This window comes from Mauremys mutica, chromosome 1, assembly GCF_020497125.1.
Source record: "Mauremys mutica isolate MM-2020 ecotype Southern chromosome 1, ASM2049712v1, whole genome shotgun sequence".
NCBI lineage: Eukaryota > Metazoa > Chordata > Testudines > Geoemydidae > Mauremys > Mauremys mutica.
Genome location: NC_059072.1, coordinates 245,088,260 through 245,114,646, shown reverse-complemented (window position 1 = coordinate 245,114,646; position 26,387 = coordinate 245,088,260). Strand labels below are relative to the sequence as shown.

The window sequence follows — 26,387 nt, the reverse complement described above, 5'->3', positions numbered from 1 at the left end:
AATGATGTTGGGAAGTTTATGTCGGGAATTTTTAATGAATAAGAATAAAATCCCAGAGATGGAACAGGTTAAGGTGATGAAACAAGGTCTCAGGGATCACATTTGCAGCATTACCTTCTCAATTACAGCTGAAATAGAACAGGTTTTTTCACTGCTGTAAAAGAATGTCAGACCTGCCATACTGGATAAGACCCACAGTCCATCTTGTCCGGTATCATTTCTGAAAGTGGCCAACACTAAGTGATTGAGTGGAAGGTGCAAAAACCCCACAGTAGGCAGGTATGATCTCATCTGGTCTCATCCCGATCCCCAATAGCTCGAGACTGATTTAAAACCTGAAGCATGAGGATTGTTTCCATTAACTACTATAACTCTGCATAGTCTTGTTATCCAAATGAACTTCCAATCCCATTTTGCCTCAATGACATTTTGTGGCATCACTTAATTTAGTAGGATTCAAAGTCCCACGGTCTAATTATGAATTGAATATAAAGTGTTGCTTTTTATCAATTTTGAAATTTCTACCATCTGGTTTCATTGTCCTCTTGTTCTTTTGTTCTGAGACAAGGAGAACAGAAGCTCATTATCTCTCTTCCCTAGAGCAGGTGTTATTTTATACAGTTTTTACATCCTGCAGCTTTGGCAATCTGAATACTGACACATGTAGTTTAGAAAAAACTTCCCATTGCTAGTTACCTTGCTGTTGATCTTCCAATAGCCTATTAACTAGTATTTTTGGAAGCAGCATTGCCTGTCACTCAAAAGAAGCACCATATTACCACATGAGAAGTCAATCCAACACAGCAAGACCCAATGGCATAAATCCAAGACCTCATAAAGCTTCACCGCAGAAAACAATTTGAAATTGTCAGCTTCAAATAAGAGTGTAATCTCAGTCTACTTTCTGTTCTTAACCAAGTGAAGCAACAACCATCTGTTGCCTCTCTTTGTCCACTTTAGGACAGTAAAAACCAGAATGTTACTGTCGCTACAGTTTTAGCACATAAGTAATACCAAAATAAGTTGCTATTTCTTCTGGGCTTAGATATTAGACCAGTGGCTCTCAACCTTTCCAGACTACTGTACCTCTTCAGGAATCTGATTTATCTTGTGTACCCCAATTTCACCTCACTTAAAAACTACTTGGTTACAAAATCAGACAAAAAAAAATACAAAAAAGTGTCACAGCCACACTATTACTGAAAAAAATTCGTATTTTCTCATTTATACCATATAATTATAAAAGAAATCAATTGGACTATAAATATTTTACTTATATTTCTGTGTACAGTATATAGAGCAGCATAAACAAGTCACTGTATGAAATTTTAGTTTGTACTGACTTCGCTTGTGCTTTTTATGTAGCTTGTTGTAAAACTAGGCAAATATCCAGATGAGTTGATGTACCCCCTGGAAGACCTTTGTGTACCCCATATGTTATGCATACCCCTGATTGAGAACCATTGTACAGACTATTCCTTCCCCTTAAACAAAAAAACTGAAGAACTATTTTTATTTTTCCAATATGGAGAAAGGAATGAAGAATTTTTCACACTCCACTATTTATTGTTTACTAATTTTAGTGTTAAAAAGCTCACCTCCAGTTAAGTTGAAAGAATTTCCAAATGCTGAGAATGAATTGAGGGGTGTGAAGTCAGGGCTGCTAGGGTTGCTGATGGGACTCCACAAACCAGAACTAAACATACAGGGGGAGGAACAATACACAAAAGTTAACACTGAAATTGCATCACTAATGATAACAACCTAGTGCTATACATATAAACATTGTGTGGAACAAACAGATATATTGTTAGGAAGTACAAGTCGAAATAGGAGACCACATGTAAAGAAAAGTGAAGTGACCAAGTATGTTAACATAGTTTTTTAAAAATTTTTAACTCATCATTATCGCACTCAGTTAATCTAGATCTCTCTTATTTGGCCCTAAGTATTTCAGCTAGCCTTTTTGCTTACTTTTCTGTTGGCACCTGTCTTATGAGAGATAAACCTCTCTGGAAATAGAGCAGATTATTTAATTGCTGATACAGTTATAACAAGTGCACGTTTGACAATAGCTCTTTCGCTCAATTTCTCAGAAGTTTTTGGAGTCACAATCTAGGAGAAATTCTCTGCCAGCCAGGTGAAGTCTAGGTTCTAAATTATTTGAGAGATCCCTTAAAAGAAAGCCATTTAATTACTAAGTTTGTAGTTTCTGGATTTAAATTTATTGAAAAGCAGATAGGTTAACTGGGATCAATAACAAATTGGAGGAGGAGGAGGAAGGGAGAAGCTTGGTCAGAAAAGCAGAAGCCTAGTTGATGTCTAGTTCTCAGGGGCGGCTCCAGGCCCCAGCACGCCAAGCGCGTGCTTGGGGCGGCATGCCACGGGGGGCACTCTGCTGGTCGCCGGGAGGGCGGCAGGCAGGCAGCCTTCGGCGGCATGCCTGTGGAGGGTCTGCTGGTCCCGCGGCTTTGGTGGAGCCACGGGACCAGCGGATCCTCCGCAAGCACGCCTGCGGGAGGTCCACCGGAGCCGCGGAACCAGCGACCGGCAGAGCGCCCCCTGCGGCATGCCGCCGGGCTTGGGGCGGCGAAATGTCTAGAGCCGCCCCTGCTAGTTCTTATTCCATAACAGTTACTAGATGTGTGACAAACATATCATCCCTCAAAGCTCATTTTCTCCTCTTGCCCATCGCCTTAATAACCACATTGGCGTAACATTCATTCCCACTTCACATAGGTCACGCTGCCAACTGGGGAGTATCAATTAGTCTGACTACACTCTGCTTCTGCCCTCAACATTGGGAAATGCAGTCACCATTCCCGCCTTCAAGGTTACATTAGGAGAGGAAGAGTGTTGCACTTCGTTCCCCTGCTCTGTGGTCAGAAATTCCACCTATAGGTTACATCAGGTGAACCTAATGCATTCTTCTCAAGATGCTGAGAAAGCCACGTGGGTTCCCTATTGTTTGGATGAGGACAAAGATAGAGTTGTCTCACAAAGGGAAAAAGAGTTAAAGGATAAGAATCAGATGCCATGAAGGACACTTTCTCCTACTTCCAAGTCACCCATATAGTTCTGAAACTTGGACATGCTAATGGTACTCATGTTTAGAAGGTAATCTTCCGATATCCACCTCTAAAATGTTTAATAAAAGCATCCCTTCTAGGAACCAGAATGAGCTCCTCCTAGCCATGCAGAGGATGCCTCTGTTAAGTTCATGTGTATTCTCTAGGGTTTTTATAGGGGTGGTGAGGGGATGGGGGGGATGGTTTCTAGAAGTGTATTAGTTACCTGTCAGAGCCATCGCTGTCAACAGGTGTGTGAGAAATGCTCCTATTGTCAGAACCATCTGTTTTATTTGGTGAAGCCTTTGCTAATCCACTACCACCTGCAACAATGAATTCAAATTGAGTAAAGCAATGAAATGGTACAAGAACATCATTCAACACTGTGCAGCAATAGATATTACTCCAAAACAGTTCCATTACCTGGGCTCTTGTCGTAACCTGCAGCTACAGCAGCAAAGGTGGGATTTCCATTCCTGCCAGGGAGAGAGGCTGCCTTTGCCAACTTGTGTTTGATACCATTAAGGGGCTTGCTTTTTGTTTCACTGGGTGGGGAAAAAAGGTAAAATGTTGGGATTCAGCACATTACTACAAAAGAAAGTTCTCAGGACTAGTATTTAATTGGCTTTGCAATGATATAAAGTTATTACAGAAATAGCTTACTGATCTTTTTGACCAGAATACAATACCACACTAGTTCCCAAAGCCCAGTTTTTAATTATCCTGTTGACATTTAGATCTGTGACTAGAACCACCAGATGTCAATAATTTGACTACATAATCAAGCAAAGGAATTACTATTGAGTGATTACAAACACAGAGGCTCCAAGCAGCAGCACTGCTGAGATCTAGAGGAAACACATTAGTTTTCTTAATCTGGAATAAGAGTTTGGTTAGGCAGGACATAGAAAATAAAGGCAAGAAGGGTTCAATTATTCAGGTTATGGAGGACCGCCTTGGAGGATGAATTAGAGTTAGGATGTGGGGTGGAGACAAAGGTAGGTGAATGGAAAAATTACTTATACAGGTTGCAAAAGATCATCAGATTTGGGTCCATGCTTCTAGCTTTGATGGAGCCATATTCTGCCCCTGCAATGCAACCATTTCTAAATCCTAGTGCCTCCTGCCATTAGCTGCTTTGTACGCAAAAGGTAGAGATGTACAGATTTTGAAAAATCAAATGGATTACAGAATATTGGGCTCTGAAGGGAGCCTTAATTTCCAGAGTATTTCTCTCACGGTTTTTTAGAAGTAAACTTACCTGTATGAACAGAAAAGTTACAAGTACAAGCAGAAGCAAATATACTGCAAGGCAGGAATGAGCTTTATTCAGATGAACCTATCTTAGAAGTTACTTAATGTAGGGATAAAATACATCAAGAGACAGATAGTTACACCAGAAAATAAAGCTACTGTGGAGTGGGAGACCTGGAGCACTGCTAGTTCAGAGAATTCCTATAGCACTGCTGGGCTAAGTTTACAAGCTTGTGGTGAGATAGGCCATGCAGTAACACTTCAGAGAAGCACGCAAGTAACTTCATGTGGCTGTCCTCCAAATCTCACTGTTAAATAATTATCAGATCCTGGGGGCATGCGATACATTCCTCTCTGACTAACCCAGAGATCGGCAACCTTTGGCATGTGGCTCGCCAGGGTAAGCCCCCTGAAGGGCCAGGCCGGTTTGTTTACCTGCCGCATCCGCAGGTTCGGCCGATCGCAGCTCCCACTGGCCGCAGTTCGCCACTCCAAGCCAATGGAGGCAACGGGAAGTGGCGGCCAGCACATCCCTCGGCCTGTGCCACTTCCCGCAGCCCCCATTGGCCTGGAGCAGCGAACCGCAGCCAGTGAGAGCCGTGATTGGCCGAATCTGCGGACGCGGCAGGTAAACAAACCGGCCTGGCCCACCAGGGTGCTTACCCTGGCGAGCCGCATGCCAAAGGTTGCTGATCCCTGGACTAACCATCCCACATATCTATAAACTTACAAAAATACGAGGAACAAAGGAACAAAAATACGAGATGCAGCCAGCCATTTGACCATGGCTCTTGGAAACAGCATAACCTAGTGTATCAGGTTAAAATGAAACAGAAAACTAAAGCCCTTTCTAAGGGCTTAAGTTTCACTACAGATGAAAACTTCAGGACCTGCTTATGTTTAGTTTTTGTAGAAGAGCCTTGCTGGGAATGGCATAAAGGCAGAGGAAGAAAGTTGGCTGGATAACTGTTTTAATTAAGGTGGAATTTAAGCACTGCCTTCGAAAGGAATTTAGGTGCCTGAACATCCCAAGTATCCAGTGACTCCAGGGGATGTTTTAGTAGCTTCCTAAATACCATGTTAATATCTTACAACCATCTCTTTTAGTGGGAGGTTTTAAATGCAATGAAGTCCATCACAAGACTGATGACTTTGGGCTGCAGAGAAATTGGTCTATTTTCTATATGACTATGAAGCTGAAATGGCTGTGAAATGTATTTTACGGATGAGATCTGTAGCACATACTAAGACAGGAGAAGAAAGTCAAACAGGTTCTCTCTCCTTTCATTGGTTTGCTTTTCTGGAAGACTCCTGAGCAGACAGGACTTCAGACACATGCTTAGGCACATCTCTGTCCCCTTAGGAGCCATGCTATCTTGAGCTGGGCTGTAGTAAGGGTCAGAGTTTACATGTGACGAGCCAGTTTCTCTCTTTCATGAGCTGGTCGGGTCCTTTACTACTACAGTTAATGAGGGAAACGTGTACATCAACTCCCCAACTTCCACTAGGCACAGAAGGCTTTTATTCTCAGTGTGCTTCACTCAATGTCGTCTGCAGAAAACTAGTAACTTTGCAGAGAGGCAAAGTGAACAAATCTATCCTAGGTACACACCACTCAAGGAGAGATTATTTTCCTTGTTCAGTTCCTGGAGTTCTTCTTGAGGTGTGCACGCACCTTCAAAGATTGTTGGTGTCAGTGTTCTTTCGGCCCCTGCATATGCCCCACAGATCCTTGTTCCCAAAAACTTCCCTCAGTTCCTTCTCCACTGCAAAGCCCCAAGGTGGTGACTCCAAAGCAGAGTGGAAAAAGAGCAGGTACTGAAGCACTCACAGGGACACCCATCTCAAAGAACTCCAGTAACCTCTCAGTCGTGTTGCGATGTGTGCTCCATTTGAGATGACTCCTTAATGGTACCCTCTGAAGAACATGGGGGCTTTGGAACTCAGTGTAAGGCTGCCAGCAGGACTGCAGAGCCAAAGGCAGCATCTGCCCAGGAAGCATTGACCAACATATAATGTTTTGAGGAAGTGTGGATCCAAGCCCATGTTGCAACCTTGCATATTTCTGCAAACGGATATGTCCTTTAGTAGGGCCACAGACATGCAATACAATCTGGTAGAATGAGCAATGACCTTAAGCAGGCAGAGTACATTAGCAAGTGCATAACAAAAGGAGTACACAACCAGAAACTTAGGAAGCATCTAGGTAATCACTGGAACCCCTTTAGCTCTGTTGGCATAAAAACAAAATCTCAGGGAAGATCAAAAAGGTCTAGTCTTGTCCAGATAGATAGTCAATGCTCTCCCAACATCTAAGATACAAAGGCCAACTTCCTGTCTTGACTGATGAGGCTTGCGATAGACCACTGGGAGATGAATTGATTCATTGATATGAAAATCCAAAGTAATCTTGGGTAAAAAGTGTGGATATAGTCAAAGAGAAACGTTACCTTTGACAAAAATGGAAACGGTTAACCCTTCATATAAAGCTCTGTTTCTCCAGCCTTTGGGCAGAAGTAATAACCACTAGGAATACGGTTTTCATGGAGAGGTTCAGAAGTGAACAGGTTGCTAATGATTCAAAGTGTGGCTTCATCAAAGCATTGAGAACTAACTTTAAGTCCCAGGTGGGATTAGAGCATCTAACATTTGGGAAGAGGTCTAATAGATCCTTTATAAATCTCAATGACGCAGAAAAGGCTTGTATGGGAGAATGGAATGCTGTGATGGCAGCTATGTGAATTTTAATGGAACCCAAAGAAAGACCTTCTTTCTTCAGAATTAATCAACAGGAAACAAACTATGGGAATACACCAGTGCTAAAACCTTTTCTATTTCTGAAAGCAAGGTAAGTTTTTCTGGTAATAGTCATTCAGCAGAAGCCCCTAAACTTCTGTGGTGCAAGAAAGTACAGCTTCGAGAAACATCTAGATCAGTCCCTCAGCCGGGGCCGCTTCCTGCAGCCCCCATTGGCCTGGAGTGGCGAACCGCGGCCAGTGGGAGCTGCGATCGGCCGAACCTGCGGACTTGGCAGGTAAAAAAAACCAGCCCGGCCCGCCAGGGTCTTTCCCTGAACAAGCGGTGGCCCTAGTTTGAGAACCACTGATCTAGATAACAGACCCTGAGCTGCAGCAGGTTCAGGTCAGGGCTATGAATGACATTCCCCAAGTCCTGTGCAAGAAGACTGGGCGTCAGTGGAAGACTGATGGCTGGTTGGGAAGTCAGGCAAAGAAAGTGAGGAAACCAAACCTGTCTTGGCCAGATTGGTACATTCAAGATGACTGTGGCTTTGTTCTGCTTGATTTTGTATAAGAACCTGAGAATCAGCAGCAGCAAAGGAAATTCGTATAAGAGATTCTTCACCCAAGAGAGGAGAAGGTGTCCCAAGCTTCCCCTGAAATAGAACTACACTCATTTCCAATTGGCTTAGGTGGTAAAAAGATTTTTGGAAATCCCCAGGGAAGAAGTATCTGCTTGAGTATGGATTTGATTAGTTGCAACTTGTGATCTTGAGTGAAGTGCCTGCTGAGGCTGTCAGCTGTAGTGTTTTGGAGACTAGGTATGTTGACTGCCAAGATCAGGATATTGTGTGCTATGCACCAGTTCCATAATCACATGACCTCTGCAGAGAGAGTAGGGGCTCTCGCTCCCCGTTGCCAATTCATATATTACATGCTGGCCCTTTTGTCTGTCATTAGGTGGATGGAGTGTCTTTGGATCATGGGTAGAAAGTGTACACAGGCATACCTGACAACTGAGTTCCAGAAAACTGATATGCAGTGTGGACTCTCGGGTAGTCCATCTGCCCAGGAGAGCGTGGTCCTGGAGATGAGCTCCCCATCGAGGGAGGTACACATAGGAAACTATTGCGCAAGTGGTGGTTGAATGGGACCCCCAAACACGCTTTGTCCAGATTCTTCCACCATTTGAGGGAAACCAGAATATGACAGGGGATAGAGAGCAGCTTGTTTAGACTGTCCCTGATAGGTTGTATACACTGACCTGAACCAGGCTTGGACTCAACGGAGGTGCAGATAAGCATGCAGCATAACAAAGGTACACGGTGCCCTGTGCCCGAGATGTTGCAAGCATGATTTGGCAGTGACTTGAGAACTGATCAGAACTTGCACCATCAGATGTGACTTAGCAGGAACCTGCCATTTGGAGATGAGCTCTGGCTGTGGTGGGGTCAAGAATGGCCCCTATAAACTCTATCCTTTGTAAAGGTAAGAAGGACGACTTCATGAAGATGAGCTGGAGACTAAGACTGTTGAACAGTCGTAGCCCTGAAACTGCCAATCTGACATCTGTGTAGAAGTGTCCCTTGATAAGCCAATTGTTGAGGCCAGGGAAGACCATTACTCCCCACCGATGAAGTTGTGCAGCCACATTTCCATGACTTTTGTGAACAGCCTGGGAGCGGTAGCTAATCTGAAAGAAAGGACATGATATTGGTAGTGGTTCTGCCTCACCATGAAGTGTAGACATTTCTCATGAGATGGGTGTATCACAATATGAAAATACATCTAACAATCAAGGTCACAAAGCAGTCCCCTGGTCCAGAGGTGGAATGATGGCGGAGCGTCACCATCTTTAATTTCTATACCTTGACAAAGGTATTCTGCATCTGTAGATCTAAAAATCAGTCTCAATTTGCCTCTCTTTTTGGTAACCAAGAAATCCTCTTCTCTTGTGTTGAGTGGGAACTAATTCCATTGCTCCTAAACAGAGAAGGGACCGAACCTCTTGCTTCAGAAGGGGTTTGTGAGAGGGATCCCTGAAAAGGACAGAGAAGAGGGTGGCAAGGGGGCATGGAGCAGAAATGAATGGTGTATCCTGAAGTTATAACCTTCAAAACCATCTGTTGGAGGTAATCTGTTCTCATGAGATATGAAAATGGAAAACAGAATCCCCATAATATGGAAAGTTTGATGGGGTAAGATGGTGCAGCAACAGGTCTGGATTGCAGGAGTGTTCATGGCTCTCAACAGAAAACTTAAAAAGGAACAATTGGCCTTTGTCGATTGCTGAATCGAGGTTGCTGTAGCAGATTAAGATCTTCCCTTTTGAAAGCTGGGCTTTTTTCTAGGTGGTTCTGATAGTCTATGGAAAGTGGAGAACTGAAAAGAACGTGATCTGCACTGATATAGACTAAACCTTTTATTTGCAGGTGGACATATGCCCAGCGAACGAAGATGAGCTCTGGATTCCTTCAAAGTATGCAGCAAATCATCTGTGGTGTCCCTGAATAACTTTAGACCATTGAAAAGGAGGTCCCTTTACCATGTTCTGGACTTCACATGGAAATCCTGAGGACTGGAGTCATGATGCCTTGCACATTACTATAGCTGTAGCAGTAGAAAGACCTGCTGTATTAGCTGCCAGAGAAGCTTGCAGGGCTATTTTAGCCACGAGTTGCCCTTCTGCAATGATGGCTTGAAACTGCTCTTGTGGTAGATGTTCAGTAAGAGCTCATTGTTGAATAATTAATGTGATTGTATTTTTCCAGAATCGCCTGTGCCCAAAAGGTCCAAATACTTGTGATCCTTGTCATGAGGAGTAGTCTTTGTCCATGACTGAAGAACTCAGCGGGGGTGGAGCAGGGGTGTGGGCAGGGGAAATAAAAACTCCCATCCCCCAGCTGGGACACAATACCTTTTGTTTGGTCTTTTAGTTGTTGGGGGTGGGGGAGTAGTAACAGGAGTCTGCCAGATGGACCGGGTAGGTTCTATAAAATAGGGCGGGGGCCCCGTGCTGATGACAATGTATGCAATACGTCAAACAATTTGTACCATATTTTCTGCACTACTTCTAATAGGAACTATCAGATCTTGAAACTGTCTGAAATAGTAAACATGAGATGACAGCTTTATTCAGAGAGAAAGAAGAAATATTAGACTGTGGAGTAGCTTCCTTGTCAGGTCTTCTTTCCTGGTCCTCGAATGTGTCATCCTGTCTTGGAGATTGTTGAGGAGGAACAAAAGCCCTCCACACAGCTAAAGCTGTCATCCATGCCCTCATCCTAATTACTGCAACAACTCTCTCTCTGGCCTTGAAAAAATGCAGTCTTGCTCTACTGATATCCATTCAGAAGGCTGCTCAAAGATGATATTAAGGGCCTTTTGCTTTGTTTGAGCATTGGCCTGCTAAACCCAGGGTTGTGAGTTCAATCCTTGAGGAGGCCACTTAGGGATCTGGGGCAAAAATTGGTCCTGCTAGTGAAGGCAGGGGGCTGGACTCAATGACCTTTCAAGGTCCCTTCCAGTTCTAGGAGATTGGTATATCTCCAATTATTACCTATTACCTTCTCTTTGAATCTCTCCAGTGACTCCCCCTGTTCATTCACACCAAACCTAAGCTTCTTGTCTTCATTTACAAGGGTCTTCAGAGCCTATTCCCACCCTACCACCTATGACCTCTCATTCAGTATTGAAATGTTGACTCCTGCCTCCAGTCAGCAACTACCTCCAGACTCCACTGGCCACTTACTACATCTTCAGACAATCCTTTGTGCTATCTTCCACTTGGAGGAGCTCCCTGTAAACATCTGAAAAGCTACCTCATTATCCTCCTTCAAACTCTCCTTTGACATGATGCCTACAAAATATTTAAGAGTTAGTTGGTTGATGTGTAGAGCCCACTGCCTATCAGGCTGACCAATGTGGTACCACTGTGTTCTTGTACTCGCCACTCTGTATCCATTTGATATCTCATCTTGTACTTAGGCTGTTCAAGGCAGGAACCAGTCTTTGTTTTGTGTCTGTACAGCACCTAGCACAATGGAGTCCTGGTTCATGACTAGTACTCCTAGGCATATGGTGGTAATTAATTTTTTTAATTACTCAGAATTACAACTTCCAGACAAACTAAATTTCAGACTACTGTTAGCAGAGGACAGCATCGTCCCATTTCAGTCATTTTAATCCCCACAAAACAAGCACATCTACCCACACACACTGGATGAAAATGTAAGCATCATCCTGATTAAAGGCCACTGCCAATCCTCACTGAAATTAATGGAAGTCTTTCAGTTGATTTCAGTGGGCACTGGATAAGGCCTTGAGTACTCTTAAATGAGCAGATGACTGAGCCAGAGCTGACTTGAAAAATGTAACAAGTCTATTCTCTAGTTTTGCTACTGTAAGCTGGTAAGAAAGACTGTTGATATGCAGCCATATTTTAGCCATCAAATGTTGAGAAACATCAAGTTACATGAAATCTGAGCAGAAAGGTCATACTTAAAAGATTAACTATGTTCTATAACATTACCTCAGTATTTTACTGTTCCCTGGATATATAGGAAATACTGCAAATATTGACATGAATTTGTATAAGGGAAAAGTAAAAATATTAAGAGAAGTCACTGTATTTTAATGTTACTTAGTCTCAGTCTATAACAGTAGGGACAGAGGATCTAACTTTAGCTGCTGGATTTTTAAATTTTATTTGTAAATATATATGATTTTCTTTCAGTAAAGATTATTAACTGTGCCCAGGAAGTAAAATATGTATATTTTTATACTTTAGGGCAGTAAGTTTTTCAATTGCACCTCTACCCAGATATAATGCAACCCAATATAACATGGGTTCGCATACAACGCGGTAAAGCTCTGACACGCTGCTCTGAGCAGCGTGTTAAGGGTGCAGGGCCGGGGCCAAGGGGTTGGATAAGGGGCAGAAGGTCTCGGGGGCGGTCAGGGCCTCCTCCACCCCAGGGTCTAGGACACAGGAGCTGTGGGTGGGGGGGGCAATTTTGGGGGCCCCGCAGTCCCAGAGTGGCCCGGGGGATTAGCAGGGGTCTGGGAGCAGCCCACTCTGCTTCCCTCGCCCTGGCCCCAGCTGTGTCGCTCGGGGAAGGGGGCTTTGGGGAAGGGATCCCACCTGCACTCATCGGCAGTGGCGGAAGTGGAGCAGCTCGGCCCCAGCCCGCTCCACTCTGCCAGCTCCCAGCCGCAGCGCTCCGCTTCCCGCCACAGGTTAAGTACGCGGGGCGTCCTTTCCCCAACCTCCCCACACTCACCAGCAGTGGGAAGTGGAGCACCGCGGCTGGGAGCTGGCGGAGTGGAGCGGGCTGAGGCCACGTTGCTCTGCTTCCCGGCGATGTCGGTGAGTGCCTGTCAGGGGGCAGGGTGTGTGGATAGGGGTCGGAGCAGTCAAGGGACAGGGAGCTGGGGGGTTGAGTAGGGGGTGGGGTCCTGGGGGTGATTAGGGACAGAGGTCTCTGGAGGGGGCGGTCAGGGAACAAGGAATGGGGATGGGGTGGGGTGGTGTGTGTGCCAAAGCAAGTTTGATATAATGTGGTCTCACCTATAATGCGGTGAGATTTTTTGTCTCTTGAGGACCGCATTATACTGGGAGGAATACAAGGAGGAATATTGAGATTACACCACTCAGTAGCAACAGATTTTTTTAAATTTTTTAAATCAAAAGAAAATGCAGGCGGGAATCAATTTTTCATGGCTACACTGCTGTCAGCACCAGTGGGGCTATAGAAATATAGCTTTATGGGAAAATGCAACACCATTCTAGCTTACGTTTACCATTTCCCCTATATGCTTATAAGAGCCTACTGCAGAACGGCACCAATCAGCAGAATCAGCTAATTCCATATAATCTATGCTTTTAAAAACTGCTTATGTGCAATTGTAGACATTTGATAATCAGATGGTTAGGACATATAGGCGATTAAGAAGTATATTTCTAGTTTTTAATCACTAAATATAGAGTTAAGATGAGCATGATTTTTTATATCAGATTCCCAGTTATCCGTGTTACATGGATGGTCCCAAGCTTTTAAAAGCACTGCACAGATGAGAGATAATGTCTCTACTATGATATGCACAAAATATTATTTCTTCTAAGTTTGATAAATGTGTGATCATTAAAGTACCAGTATCCTGTAAATGGATGACTCTGGAAGTGATAAAATGATAGTACATCTATAATTATATTGTGTTCTTACTGGATAAAAGTAGTATATGACATCATTCTTTTCAATAAACTGGGTAAAGCTAGTAAAACCAGGAAGATGTCAGGCCAGGTCTACACTGTAAACTTACATCAGTATAACGGCGTTGCTCAGGGGTGTGGATTTTTCACACCCCTGAGCAACGCACTTATACTGATCTAACCCCTGGTGTAGGCAGATCTATGTTGACAACAGGGCTTCTTCCATCGACACAGCTATTGCCTCTTGCGGATGTGGATTAACTCTGCCTATGGAAGCAGCTCTCCTCTCGGCAAGGTAGTCTTCACTGAAGTGCTACAGCGGCGCAGCTGCACCAGTGCTACTGCGCCGCTATAGTGTTTAAGCATAGACCTGCCCTCGGTTTCCTACAAAGATAAACAACAGACATTAACCCCAAGGGAAACCACAGATTATCACAACAGAGAGATAAATAGTGACAGAGGATGTGGAAAAAGCTAATGTACTCAATGATTTTTTTGCCTCCATCTTCACAAACGAGGTCAGCTCCCAGACTGCTGCACTGGGCAGCACAGTATGGGAAGAAGGTGATCAGCCCTCTGTGGGGAAAGAAGTGGTTCGGGACTATTTAGAAAAACGGGACGAGCACAAATCCATGGGGCTGGATGCGCTGCATCCGAGGGTGCTAAAGGAGTTGGCGGATGTGATTGCAGAGCCATTGGCCATTATCTTTGAAAACTCATGGCGATTGACTGGATTCCCAGATGACTGGAAAAAGGCTAATGTAGTGCCCATTTTTAAAAAAAGGGAAGAAGGAGGATCTGGGCAACTACAGGCCAGTCAGCCTTACCTCAGTCCCTGGAAAAATCATGGACCAGGTCCTCAAGGAATCAATTCTGAAGCACTCAGAGGAGAGGAAAGTGATCAGGAACAGTCAGCATGGATTCACCAAGGGCAAGTCATGCCTGACTAACCTAATTGCCTTCTATGTGGAGATAACTGGTCTGTGGATGAGGGGAAAGCAGTGGATGTGTTATTCCTTGACTTTAGCAAAGCTTTTGATACGGTCTCCCACAGTATTCTTGCCAGTAAGTTAAAGAAGTATGGGCTGGATGAATGGACTGTAAGGTGGATAGAAAGCTGGCTAGATCGTCGGGCTCAACAGGTAGTGATCAACGGCTCCATGTCTAGTTGGCAGCTGGTTTCAAGCGGAGTGCCCCAAGGGTCGGTCCTGGGGCTGTTTTTGTTCAATATCTTCATTAACGATCTGGAGGATGGCATGGGCTGCACGCTCAGCAAGTTTGCAGATGACACTAAACTGGGAGGAGTGGTAGATACGCTGGAGGGTAGGGATAGGATACAGAGGTATCTAGACAAATTAGAGGATTGGGCCAAAAGAAGCCTGATGAGGTTCAACAAGGACAAATGCAGAGTCCTGCACTTAGGACAGAAGAATCTCATTCACTCTTACAGACTAGGGACCGAATGGCTAGGAAGCGGTTCTGCAGAAAAGGACCTAGGGGTTACAGTGGACGAGAAGCTGGATATGAGTCAACAGTGTGCCCTTGTTGCCAAGAAGGCTAACGGCATTTGAGCTGTATAAGTAGGGGCATTGCCAGCAGATGGAGGGACGTGATCATTCCCCTCTATTCGGCATTGTTGAGGCCTCATCTGGAGTACTGTGTCCAGTTTTGGGCCCCACACTACAAGAAGGATGTGGAAACATTGGAAAGAGTCCAGCAAAGGGCAACAAAAAATGATTAGGGGGCTGGAGCACATGACTTATGAGGAGAGGCTGAGGGAACTGGGATTGTTTAGTCTGCAGAAGAGAAGAATGAGGGGGGATTTGATAGCTGCTTTCAACTACCTAAAAGGGGGTTCCAAAGAGGATGGATCTAGACTGTTCTCAGTGGTACGTGATGACAGAACAATGAGCAATGGTCTCAAATTGCAGTGGGGGAGGTTTAAGGTTGGATATTAGGAAAAACCTTTTCACGAGGAGGGTGGTGAAGCACTGGAATGGGTTATCTAGGGAGGTGGTGGAATCTCCTTCCTTAGAGGTTTTTAAGGTCAGGCTTGACAAAGCCCTGGTTGGGATGATTTAGTTGCGAATTGGTCCTGCTTTGAGCAGGGGGTTGGACTAGATGACCTCCTGAGGTCCCTTCCAACCCTGATATTCTATGATTCTATGACGACAATGGAAGTTTAAGAATTTCGGAACTTCTTGCTGAACTGACTGACAACTGGATTTCTTGAAGAAGTCAACTGGATAATTTTCAGCCAGCATTGCAGTGGCTAACTGGAGTATGTATTAAGATTACTCAAACCTTAACTGGTAAAATCAATCATTGCTTATCACCTTACAGTGAATCAATACATTTTGCCCAACAGTACTCGAACAGCTTAAAATGCAAGTGTCAGAGGAATTCAGTTGTTATATCAATTTCAGCTTCTCAAAAGCAGCAGCAGTAAAATCATGGATACAGAGGTCTCAGCAGCAGCATTTCAGCCTCAAGCAGTGGTCTATGATAACACATTTTCCCAATTTGCCACGTTGAAGAATCAAAGTTAAGAAACCCCAACCCATTGCAAAATTACAGGAGTGGTACATATTCAAGAACAAATTCAGAGCATTTTAAATCAAGAACTATCAACACTTAATACTCTTTCCATTTCCCATACAAAAGGGAGAGAAAACACATTAAGAAATATACTTTAGGGAAATATACTGGCAGGGGGATGACTGAGATAACCTGATAGCTCTTTTTCCACCTCTAATTTGTATATTTCTATGAACTTCACATAATTGCAAAAAGACTGAAAACTTGCTTAACATGAGGTAGAGATTTCAACTTACTTGCTGCAACTGCTGTTCACAATACTACTATAAGTGCTCCGTTGCACAAAAGCTAGAGATGGAGGGGGTGGAGATGGAGAGGCAGGAGCTGGTGAGGTCTGTCGTTGTTTCAAGAAAGCATCTGCGTTGAGGGTTTGCAGAGACAGTTTATAAAGGTTGTCGGTAGCTGGGAAACCAAGCAAAGAAGATCTTATAGTATTCATTTCACCACGTAGGCCACTCTTAAGGAGGTTTGTCATCTTTCTGAAGTACTGTAGCTCCTGCTCAAATTCTCAGAAATTTTTACATTCAAATATATTCATGTAACAATATTTATGTATGAAATATTCCTATATCAAATTTTCATAGAAAGAAAATGGAGAATTAAGTGAAATGAATATCAACCAATATAATGTCACAAAAAGCTGGGCGGAGGAAAGCTGTCTTGGAGTTGTACTAGTGACAGAACTTCAGCAAAAACTAATTTTAGTATAGCCTGTAATTCTCTGCTAATAAACTATCAAATCGTGGTACTGGCTTTCCACCATGGAGTCTGTGTAGATTCAGTCAGGTGAAAAAGCTGTTTATCATTTTTACTAAAACACCAGGTGAACATACTTTGATGAAAATAAAGTTTTCCAAGAATTTTGCCAGTCAACCTTTCCCACAGTTCTAGTTCTCAGCGCTTTGTTTAAACGCTTTGTTGGTTTTTTTTTAAATCTCTTAAAGGTTAATAATTAATGCAGAAAAACATAGCTAGATCCAGAACCAGATTTAGTCTACAACAGGAGGAGATTTCTGAATTATCAGTGAAAAAATTGATGCACACTGCAACACATGAAGCCCATACTGATATAGTTGCTAATTAAAATTGCTGCAGGACTGTACATCAGACCTATATAGGAATGTCTTTGGTGATATACTTTTGGGATAGTGAACTGGAGCAAAGGCAGCAGGTAGTTTATTTACAAAATGAGTTAAAGCAGGATATGAAAAGCATGGAATGGGTAGAGAAAGGTGTATCTTTAAACCCGCCTCCATTTCCCCAATTAAAAATCTCCTATTTTCTTCCATTGTGTGTAGCCTTAGCATCACACACTACCATAAACTGTTATTCTACCACATCACCTACATCTGACAATCATCACCTCTACACATCCCTGCCTTAGCTCCATCTCTGCTGAAAGTTTCATCCATGCCACTTAGCTCCTATCACACTGACCTTTTCCTATGGTCTTCATTAGTGCCTGCTTGCTCAATGCAGAAGGCTGCTGCTTCTCTCTTACACACCTAGGAAGTGGAACCATGTCCATCCCCCCTACTCCAGAACTAAAGCTCCCTATTATCTTCCAACATTTTGTGGCTGAAACTCTCAGTCCAGGGAAGATGAATATATAGGGGCAGGAAGGCAAAAACCAAAACCAACAAATGCTACTATAATCACTACAAGAGGCACATGTTTACGTCTAAAGCAATCTGTGCCAGCAGTGGCAAAGATCTTCCTCAGAAAGTGGAATCAAGCAGGAACTCTGCATTTCACAATTTCCTCCCCTCCACTGTTGGCATAAAGCCAGGTTTGATTGTTTCTCTGGTTTCACGCCCTGCCCTGAAGTATCAGTCATCAGTTGGATCCAAACACAGCCCTCAAAGCCTGACTGCATAACAAATGATTGAGGTGTAGCATTTGGCTTCAAGTTGGAGGGAAAACTGTCCCTGATCCCACCAGAATACTCTCATCTTGTATTATTCATATCTATAAGCTTTTTTTGGGATACAGCTTGGATAGAAGACTCAGGCAAAGCTGGTTTGTACTGCAGGGGAGGGGAATAAGATTCTAAACCTTTTTAGTAAGCTCTTTGGGAGAGGGACTGCTTCTATTATGTCTGTACAGAACTGAGCATGAGGTGGTCTTGGTTCTTACTGGGGGCTCTGGCTGCTACTGAAATGCAAGTAGTAATAGTGAGTAGTTCCATCTAATAAATGCTCTCTGGTTACTTCAGATGTTCTCATTATTGCTTCCCTAGGATATGCAAATTGGCTAGTTTTAACCTCAGCTGTAATGGACCTGACAAAATGGAGCCCACATTTCAAAAGAATGGTGCATTCTGTTTTCAGACGATCGCCAATTCTCAGCTTTCGCACCATTCTGCCCATTGCTAAAGAACTGTGGAAAAATCAAGGTTCTACCCCTCATTTTCAGACCTCCACACTAGCACTAGATTCTGTCAAAATGGGGACCACTACAGAAAAAACAGGAACAGGATTGTGTGGGGAGGGAGAATGGGAAGATTTAAAGAAGAATCACAACAAACAGTCCTTGCTGTTTTGCAGAACACTGTAGCCTCCTGTTGTACAGTAACTGTACTTACAGCTGCCTGCTTTGTGAAGTGGCACCGAGTCCCACTCTGGTGGTGGAGAATCTTTTTCCCCTTCTGAACTGCTGGTATTGCCTAATTCCTGTCCAGAGCCACTGGGGAGAAATTTTGCTAGTGCTGATGGCCTGCTGTCCATTAACTTATTGTTTGGACCTGTACAAAAAAACAGAGCAAGCCACAGCCATTAAGAGATGCACTTCTTTCTCCTTGTGCAGAGATCTAGAAGCTAGAACTCTAAAAACTGAAAATTAAAAAAACCACTTGTGTAATTTAACAAAAATCCTCCAAACCCCAAAATATTTGTTTAAGAGCAACTGGTATATTGTACCTCTTGTTTTCGGGAGGTTTCTTGATTTGGACCCATTTGTCAGCATGTGCTGAAGAGACATCTTGGATGAAAAGGTTTTGCGCTGTTTATTTTCCAGTGGGGGAGTATATGGTAACTCCAAGGAACTAAAGTGAAAACATGAACACAGATTTATTCTTTGTTGCTGGGTGAAGTATTGCAGAAGAGTTTCACGTATATACACGCCGTGTAGTTTTATACAAGTCTGGTCTTCTCCGACTTGCCTCATTACTCCCCTGACTTTAGTCCATCCTGACTGCAGCTGCCAAGATCATCTATTCCTACTGCTCTAAGCCTCCTCTTCTCTTTGAATTTCTGCATTGGCCTTCCTTGTTTATGTCAAGCGTCTCCTCCCATTCAAAGTTCTCCATAACTGTAACTCTGCCTTTGTCTACATCTCTGCCCTCATCTCCTCCTACACCTCACTGCACTCTCACGCACCCAAATCCCTGGGTGCCTTATCACCCCATCTGTCTCCTCCTTCAAACTCTCTCTCTCTCTCTATACCTTTTATGCTGCCACCCCCATAGACTTATAATGGCCTCTAAACTAACCCACAACTTCAAGAACCCACTGATTTTTTCCCACACTGGAGCTTTCTGATGGTACAAAACTGTCACAGCTAGGTAGGGGATGAGCTGTGATTGCCCCTCTTCTCCTCCTTTTTCTATTCTTACTAGCTCAAACATTCCTGCCACTCCCATCATCCCATCTCGACTCCCAGTTAAACATTAAAGAACAACAAAACTGTTGCAACCAATAGCAAGCTCATTTGCCTGTATATTTTATTCTTAATCCCCAACCATTTGGACTGTAAACTCTTCAGGACAGGGGGAGTCAAACCCAACACAATTCTCAGTATGGCCTTTGGATGCGGTCACAATGAATGTAAGTGTTTATTAATAAATACCTATCATTTGGAAAGCAAACAAAATATGATTGTGGTAAAAGAAAGAGGGGAGACTATATAAAGCAGCATTTTCAGAAGTAGTCTGAAGGAAATCAGTGTATACACTCACTCTAGATTTCTGCTAGTCTAGTATTTATTTGCCACAACCCCTGCGGGAACACACAAATTAATATTCTGCGTTTCATCTATTATACAATTCAGAGGTGTGGCATTTGTGATTTTATAAAACTCCCCAGGTGGAGTGTCAGAAAGAAATGGGTGTAGTAAGACTAAACCTCTGTCGGCACAGATGATGCAGAGGCACAGTAAAAATCATTCTAGCACCAGACAAGAGGAAGAGGTAGCAGTGACTATAATTCCACCAAGAGTATCTGATATAAACCACAGGTGTGACCCGTGTACTTTATTACGTAGTTGCAACACTTGATGGAATGTTGGCCATATCATTTTTTCTACATGAAATTCATTACCAAAAGCGTCACATTAGTGCAGTTGATTCACTGCTCAAGATCTAGCATGTATCTCAATGATGCACAGCATTCCTGGCAGATGTTTCCTTACATTTACATAACAGATATTCTCCAACATCAGGAAGAAAGACAAGTAAGGTTAGCCACTGTCACAGGTAGGATTTTCTGAGCAGGCTGGCAGCCCAAAGCCTTGAAGATCACAGAAAGCTCCACCTTAACATTTCCCCTTCAAGCATAAAGCCTTCCTAACTAGGAGGAGATCCTTATAATTATGCTCACCTTGATTTCACATCTGCTGGAATTTCTTTCTTGATATTTGATAGTTTTTTCCCTCTCTGTTTTATTTGGAATATTTCACTTTCATGCTTTTCTGGCATGGCTTGTTTTCCCTTTTGCTTTTCTGGTTCCTACAAAAGCCAACACACAGTAACACAGAAGACATTAAGAACAGTAACTGAAGGATCCTGCTTCAATAAAAACCAGAGAGAGAAAGTGGCATCAAATTGTGAGCAATTTGCATAATGCATGATAACATTTCAACACTCAATAGTGACCATGCCTCTCCATCCCAAAAGTGATGCCTATCAAAAGGTGGTTGACTTTCCTAGAGGATTTTGGTCTCTGCTTATCCACAGAAACAGTACAGGATGGGAAGCAGCAGTGCAAACTTCCTCAGATTACCCTACTAATGGGCTTCAAACCTGATTTTTGGGGGCCATTCTAGGAACATGAGGGTAGCTCCAACTCCATGTTCATTCAGACCTTTAGTGAGACTGTTAAAAAGGATGCTGGTTATGGACTTTGGATGGAGATGGACAAGTCAGTTCATATAGGTCACTGATCAGTCATCAGAGGATGGTAACTTTCTGTCATTGATGACCTGGGCTGCATTTGACAGACGACCCAAAACTGAAGTGGTTCCATATCTCAACTAGATAGGATGCTTTTAAGCAAAGAAATAGCAAGTTCAAGCAACTTCACCATTTGAGTTATTTCTTCTCTTTCATTTTACAGACCCTCTGTGCTTTATGACTAAGGTGATATAAATTACACTGTCAAATTAATGACTAACCATCTTGCAAAGCAGAAACTGATCAAACTGAATCCTAAATATTTTAACATGTATTTAACCAGTTTTGCTTTCAAAACAACAGGATTCTAGCTGCAACAAATTCATCACATTAAAAACATGCCCAAAATTTAGCTCCGGCTTTCTGTTCTCCCCAATTAGTTTTATTTTGGTTTCATAATGCATGTTTTGAGACAAAACCATTATCATGGCCATCTGACCAATATACCAGTGGCTGAGATGCTGTAGTTGATTACCTAGCATCATTTGGTCCTGTGAGTGAAACAAGTTAGCAATGCAAGCACGTTTTAGTTCTCTTTTCTATAAGGGAAGAATCCCTTTATTTCTCAGAGAGATTTGGAAACAGGCTGCTAATTACTATTCTTGGCACCAGCGAACACAGTATAAGTAGCAGCTCCCACTATAAATGAATGCGTGTCAAAAGCAAAGCCATGCTTTCTACTTAGGTGAGCCACTATGTATCTGAGAAGAGTACCCTTCCCTCTCTAACAGCTCTGTACCTCCTTCAGGAGTGGTTCTGTGTCTGGATTGGAGGTTTCTGTGGTGGTTGAAGAACTGTCATCATCTGCCAAAGAATCTTTCAGTTCATCCTCCTGTTGCTTTCCCTTTCCTCTTCTCTCCTTTTCCTCCCTCTTCTTCTGTGATTTAGATTTGCGCTGAAACGGTTTCCCTTTCCCTAGGGAGATAAGGGCAGCTCCAGATTATTAGCAGCTGTGCTCCAAGACTGGGAGTGTTTTGCACTACTTTGTGCACTGAAAAACAATCCATCACTAAGCCTCCCAAGCCAGCTGCAGCTCTTAGTTCAAGGAGACTTGGACTGCCATAGCATTTGCATCTTTTTTTTCATACGGTGCTTAAAAGTGCAACTTCAGACTTTTGCTGATATGTCTTTATACCACTTCACTTCATCTAAACAAGTCATGTCAAACCTAAAGGACTCTGACCAATACTAACACTCATACATTTACTCCCGCAGATCCTACCAACATTACCCGCCTTCCACAGACACTGGCCACTTAGGCATACATAGTTCTCCTCTGTGACTCTTTGCTACCATGTGACTGGAGTTCTGTTTGAATGTTTAGTATTAGAAATTTCACCATGTAAGACTGATTTTGACAATCACTTCAGAAACCACTATGAATGTTTTATCACCTTAACAAACAAATGAGAAATGGAACTGCTCTGCAGACTTCCATTGTGCATTTTTTGTTTGAGAATTGCAGTAATTTGATGGAGAGTATTTACAAATATTACAAGGTTCTTATGAGAGGATGTAACAAGTATGCCGGGGGATACCGATTAAACATCAATTGTCTTCAGCATATTTTGTTCTGTCCATGTTAAATTTTAATACTTAAAACTAAATTTGATGTCCTACATTTTAAGCCCAAATGTTTTGAATGTTATTACAGGCCCAAACAGGAAAAGTGTGTTAAAAAATCCATACACTTATCTATAAAGTTAGTTGTAACAGTTAAGATCACCCACCAGTCTCTACAACAAATGTATATATAAAGAGGAGCTAATTACATTTAAATATACTTATTTCTTTTTGGTTTCTCTCAATTTCAGATTGAAGGTGCCTGAGCTCAGGGAAATTTACTGAGGGGATAGATTCAAAGGAGCATCATCTACAGATCTACCAAAATCCTGCCAGAACTCTTGGTAGACAAAATACTACGGTATGTCTTGGACTCTTGGGCAAGGGAAATGAGTTAACATCATAAAGAGCATCAATATGGAGCAACTTTAAAAACAAAAACAAACAAATCCGCACCTGTTGCTAAACACCTTCATCTTGATCTATAGGCTTCTCTCGCCATTACCTCTAGTTATTCCCTTACTACTTTCTGTCAGCCATCCACTACAATACCTTTTAATAAGATCCTCCTCAGATGCGGGCTTTAAGACTAAATGCATTCACTTATAAGCCATATTGTCTACATACTGCTGTTTTGTTTTTTAATATTTTGAGAGAAGACCAAATTCAGCTCTAGTAAATGGGTGCAATTTTAATTGAGATTTGTCTGCTTATGTTGGAACTGAATCTGGTTCATAATGGTTGTTGCCATATTTCATCGTGTAAAACTTTTTGGAATAAAGGTTATATGAAAAATACTACACAAAATAAGGTTCTGACCCTGAAAACACTTAGTTGTGAAGAGAGCCCCATTGTGCAAAGCTGTACCCGTGCAGTCTGTACCTATAAGCTAAACTTCTATTTTTCTGGGTATAAAAGTTAAAAACAAACACTGCAAAAATTCATTTTAAATTCACATCGTCTGAGAAGCTATTACTCCTAACATTAAACTGTAAAATAGTTACTAGAAACCTTCAGGAAATATATTAAAACATTTTTGCAAACCTAATGATTGACTTCTTTTCCTCCTAGATCTGGCTATTCATTATCACAATTGAGAAGGTTGAAAAAACACCAGTTACACATCAAGCAAGGTTCATTCTAGCATCCAACAATGGTTGGAAGAAAACAGTCTACTTTAAAAAAATTACATTTCTCTCAGGAAATTTCCCCTTGCTTTTATTAGTTACTAATATTGGGGGGAAAATTCTCAATATTTAGTTATGTCTTTAGACAAAGTTTTGTCAAAGGCACAAACTAAATAAGGACAGATTTTAAAGGTATTCTGATGCCTAAAGATCCATATAGGTGCTTCTGAAAATCAAACTAGGTAGCTAACTGCATATTTAGGAACCTAAATACCATTAAAAGCCTGGCTCACATTATCAGTGTCTCCTGTTCAGGAAAACGTTAATGTAAAAAATAGAAAAGTTGGTAGGGGTACTAAAGATCAGGTGTATATGAAACCACCTTGAACTTTTGTGTTTTTAAAAGTAGATTTCAAGTTGACTGTGCTTCTTTAACAGATGTACATTAACTAATGAAATCTCTATTGATTTGTTACAGGAGACCTTGTTAAATGGGTAAGTTAAAGAGCTAAGTCAAATTTGGCCCAAAATTTAGGTTTTGTAAAGGCACACATACTTATCAAACATTAGAGTAATTGATTTAAAACTTAGCAAACCTTAGATGACTTGAAATATTTTCATGAAAAGAAAAAATGTTGACTGTAAACAATACACCGCTACCCTGATATAACGCGGTCATGGGGAGCCAAAAATCCCTAGTGCGTTATAAGTGAAACGCCGTTATATCGGTGTAGTGGTGGCAGGGCTGCAGCGGTGATTTGGGGAGCCCCAGGCCCTTTAAATTGCTGGCGGAGCCCTGCTGACGCAGCCCTGGGGTAGCAGCGGCAGGGCTCCAGCAGTGATTTAAAGGGCCCGGGGCTCCCTGCAGCCGCCCATGGCCCTTTAAATCGCCAGCCCAGCCCCATTGCCATAGCCCTGGGGTAGCAGCAGCAGGGCTCCGGCGGTGACTTAAAGGGCCCGGGGCTCCCCACAGGAGCCAGAGCCCCAGATGCTTTAAAGCGCTGCCCAAGCCCCGCTGCTGGAGCCCCGGGGTAGTGGCAGCAGGGCTCTGGCGGTGACTTAAAGGGCCCGGGGCTCCCCGCTGCAGCCAGAGCCCTGGATCCTTTAAAGCGCCACTGGAGCCCCGCTGCTACCGCGCTATATGCGAACCCGTGTTATATCGGGTTGCGTTACAGCGGGGTAGCAGTGTACTTTTAACAAAAATAACCCTTGTACGGTTTGCTTCATTGTGTTAGGGCACAAGAATCTGAAACTGGGAAAGTCTATTCACCAGATAAATGTTTAAAAATTCCATTCAATTTTATAGTAAATTATTAGTAGGGTAGGTTAGTATGCAGTGGCCATAGTGGTCCCAGGATATTAGAGAGACAAGTTAGGTGAGTTAATATCTTTTATTGGACCAACTTATTATGGCTTATCCACTAACCCCCACTTTTTGTCCTATGACTCCAGAGGTCTTAACAGGCCACTCTATCTTGAATGGTGCATTACAATATACAAGTAATAATTACTTATGCTAAACAATCTGTTCAACCTTGCAGTTTTGCTGTGAGGTTGGGAGTTCCTTTCCCAGATCTGAAGAAGAGCTCTGAGTGGCTCGAAAGCATGTTTCTTTCAACAACAGAAGCTGGTACAATAAAAGACATTACCTCACCTACCTTCTCTCTCTAGAAGAAAGGAAATTTGTTTAATACACATTTTCACTCTGATAATGCTCTCTAAAATACTGTAAGACCCTTTAAGAGTCTGGTTCCTCTATAATGGAACTAATTTCTCTATTTTGATTTTTTTTTTCACGTTAGAGCACCACATTCTGGATACAACAGTATTTGATCAATCCTACATAAACATTTGAACAAAATCAAACATTCAAAAAGTTGCTGTCAAACTGCATCTTTCATACTAATAAACTCAGTGAACTGTTAAAAAAAAATAATAATCAGGATTTCCCAAAGCAACACGTTTTCATGGGTGCTGACCAATCAGAATCTAGTTCTATCAACCTGACGTGTCTGTTCTAACATTCCTAAGCTTTCACATACAGAGAAGTTATATAATTTTAGGTGATTAAATTGCTCTCTTGGGTATAACCTCTTGAAATTATACTTATGACAAAAAAAATCCTGTATTTTCTCTTGTGCAATTTCATGTAACAGAATCAGACAAGGTCCTGATAGTTCACAAACAAACTTCAGACTTTGAGAGTGTACTATCACTGAAGGACTAGTTTATAGACTGAGAAACAGCTGCCGCAAGACTTTACAAAAGTGATACTCCTTAGCTAGATACCACGGTACAAATTTTATTTCATAAGAGGCTGATTATGCAAACATTTGGGTACATGCATAGTTACATGCACAACTGCTTGAAGAATCGGGCCCCAATTTTTTAAAATCTAAGTCCTAATGGATGAAGCAAATATCTCAATGAAGAAATTTTAAAAAGTGTATTACAGGAAGATTGGAAATGGACAAGTTTTATCATGTATTGCACTGAGTTTTTATCATTCAAATTGTATAACTCAAAACTGTATAGTTTATTTATTAATATTAGTTTTGTGTAGACTTTTCTAAGGATGAAGGGCTTTTTATAAATAAATGCATTTTGTTGGTTTGGGAAGATGAAAAGTTAACACCATAAAACTGCTTGTCTGAAAGCATC

At 42.3% G+C, this 26,387-nt stretch overlaps 1 protein-coding gene across 1 annotated transcript in view; it reads right to left on the bottom strand.

The window, feature by feature from the left end:
• The window catches only part of TMEM131 (transmembrane protein 131), a 155,996-nt gene that overhangs the window by 3,041 nt on the left and 126,568 nt on the right, over window positions 1–26,387 (bottom strand). The window contains exons 32-39 of the mRNA XM_045005282.1: window positions 21,776–21,951; window positions 20,465–20,592; window positions 18,788–18,912; window positions 18,454–18,612; window positions 16,106–16,271; window positions 3,492–3,613; window positions 3,295–3,391; window positions 1,599–1,696 (exon numbers count right to left, since the gene is read on the bottom strand). Of these exons, the coding sequence (XP_044861217.1) occupies window positions 1,599–1,696; window positions 3,295–3,391; window positions 3,492–3,613; window positions 16,106–16,271; window positions 18,454–18,612; window positions 18,788–18,912; window positions 20,465–20,592; window positions 21,776–21,951 (1,071 nt within the window). The remainder of the gene's footprint in view (window positions 1–1,598; window positions 1,697–3,294; window positions 3,392–3,491; window positions 3,614–16,105; window positions 16,272–18,453; window positions 18,613–18,787; window positions 18,913–20,464; window positions 20,593–21,775; window positions 21,952–26,387) is intronic.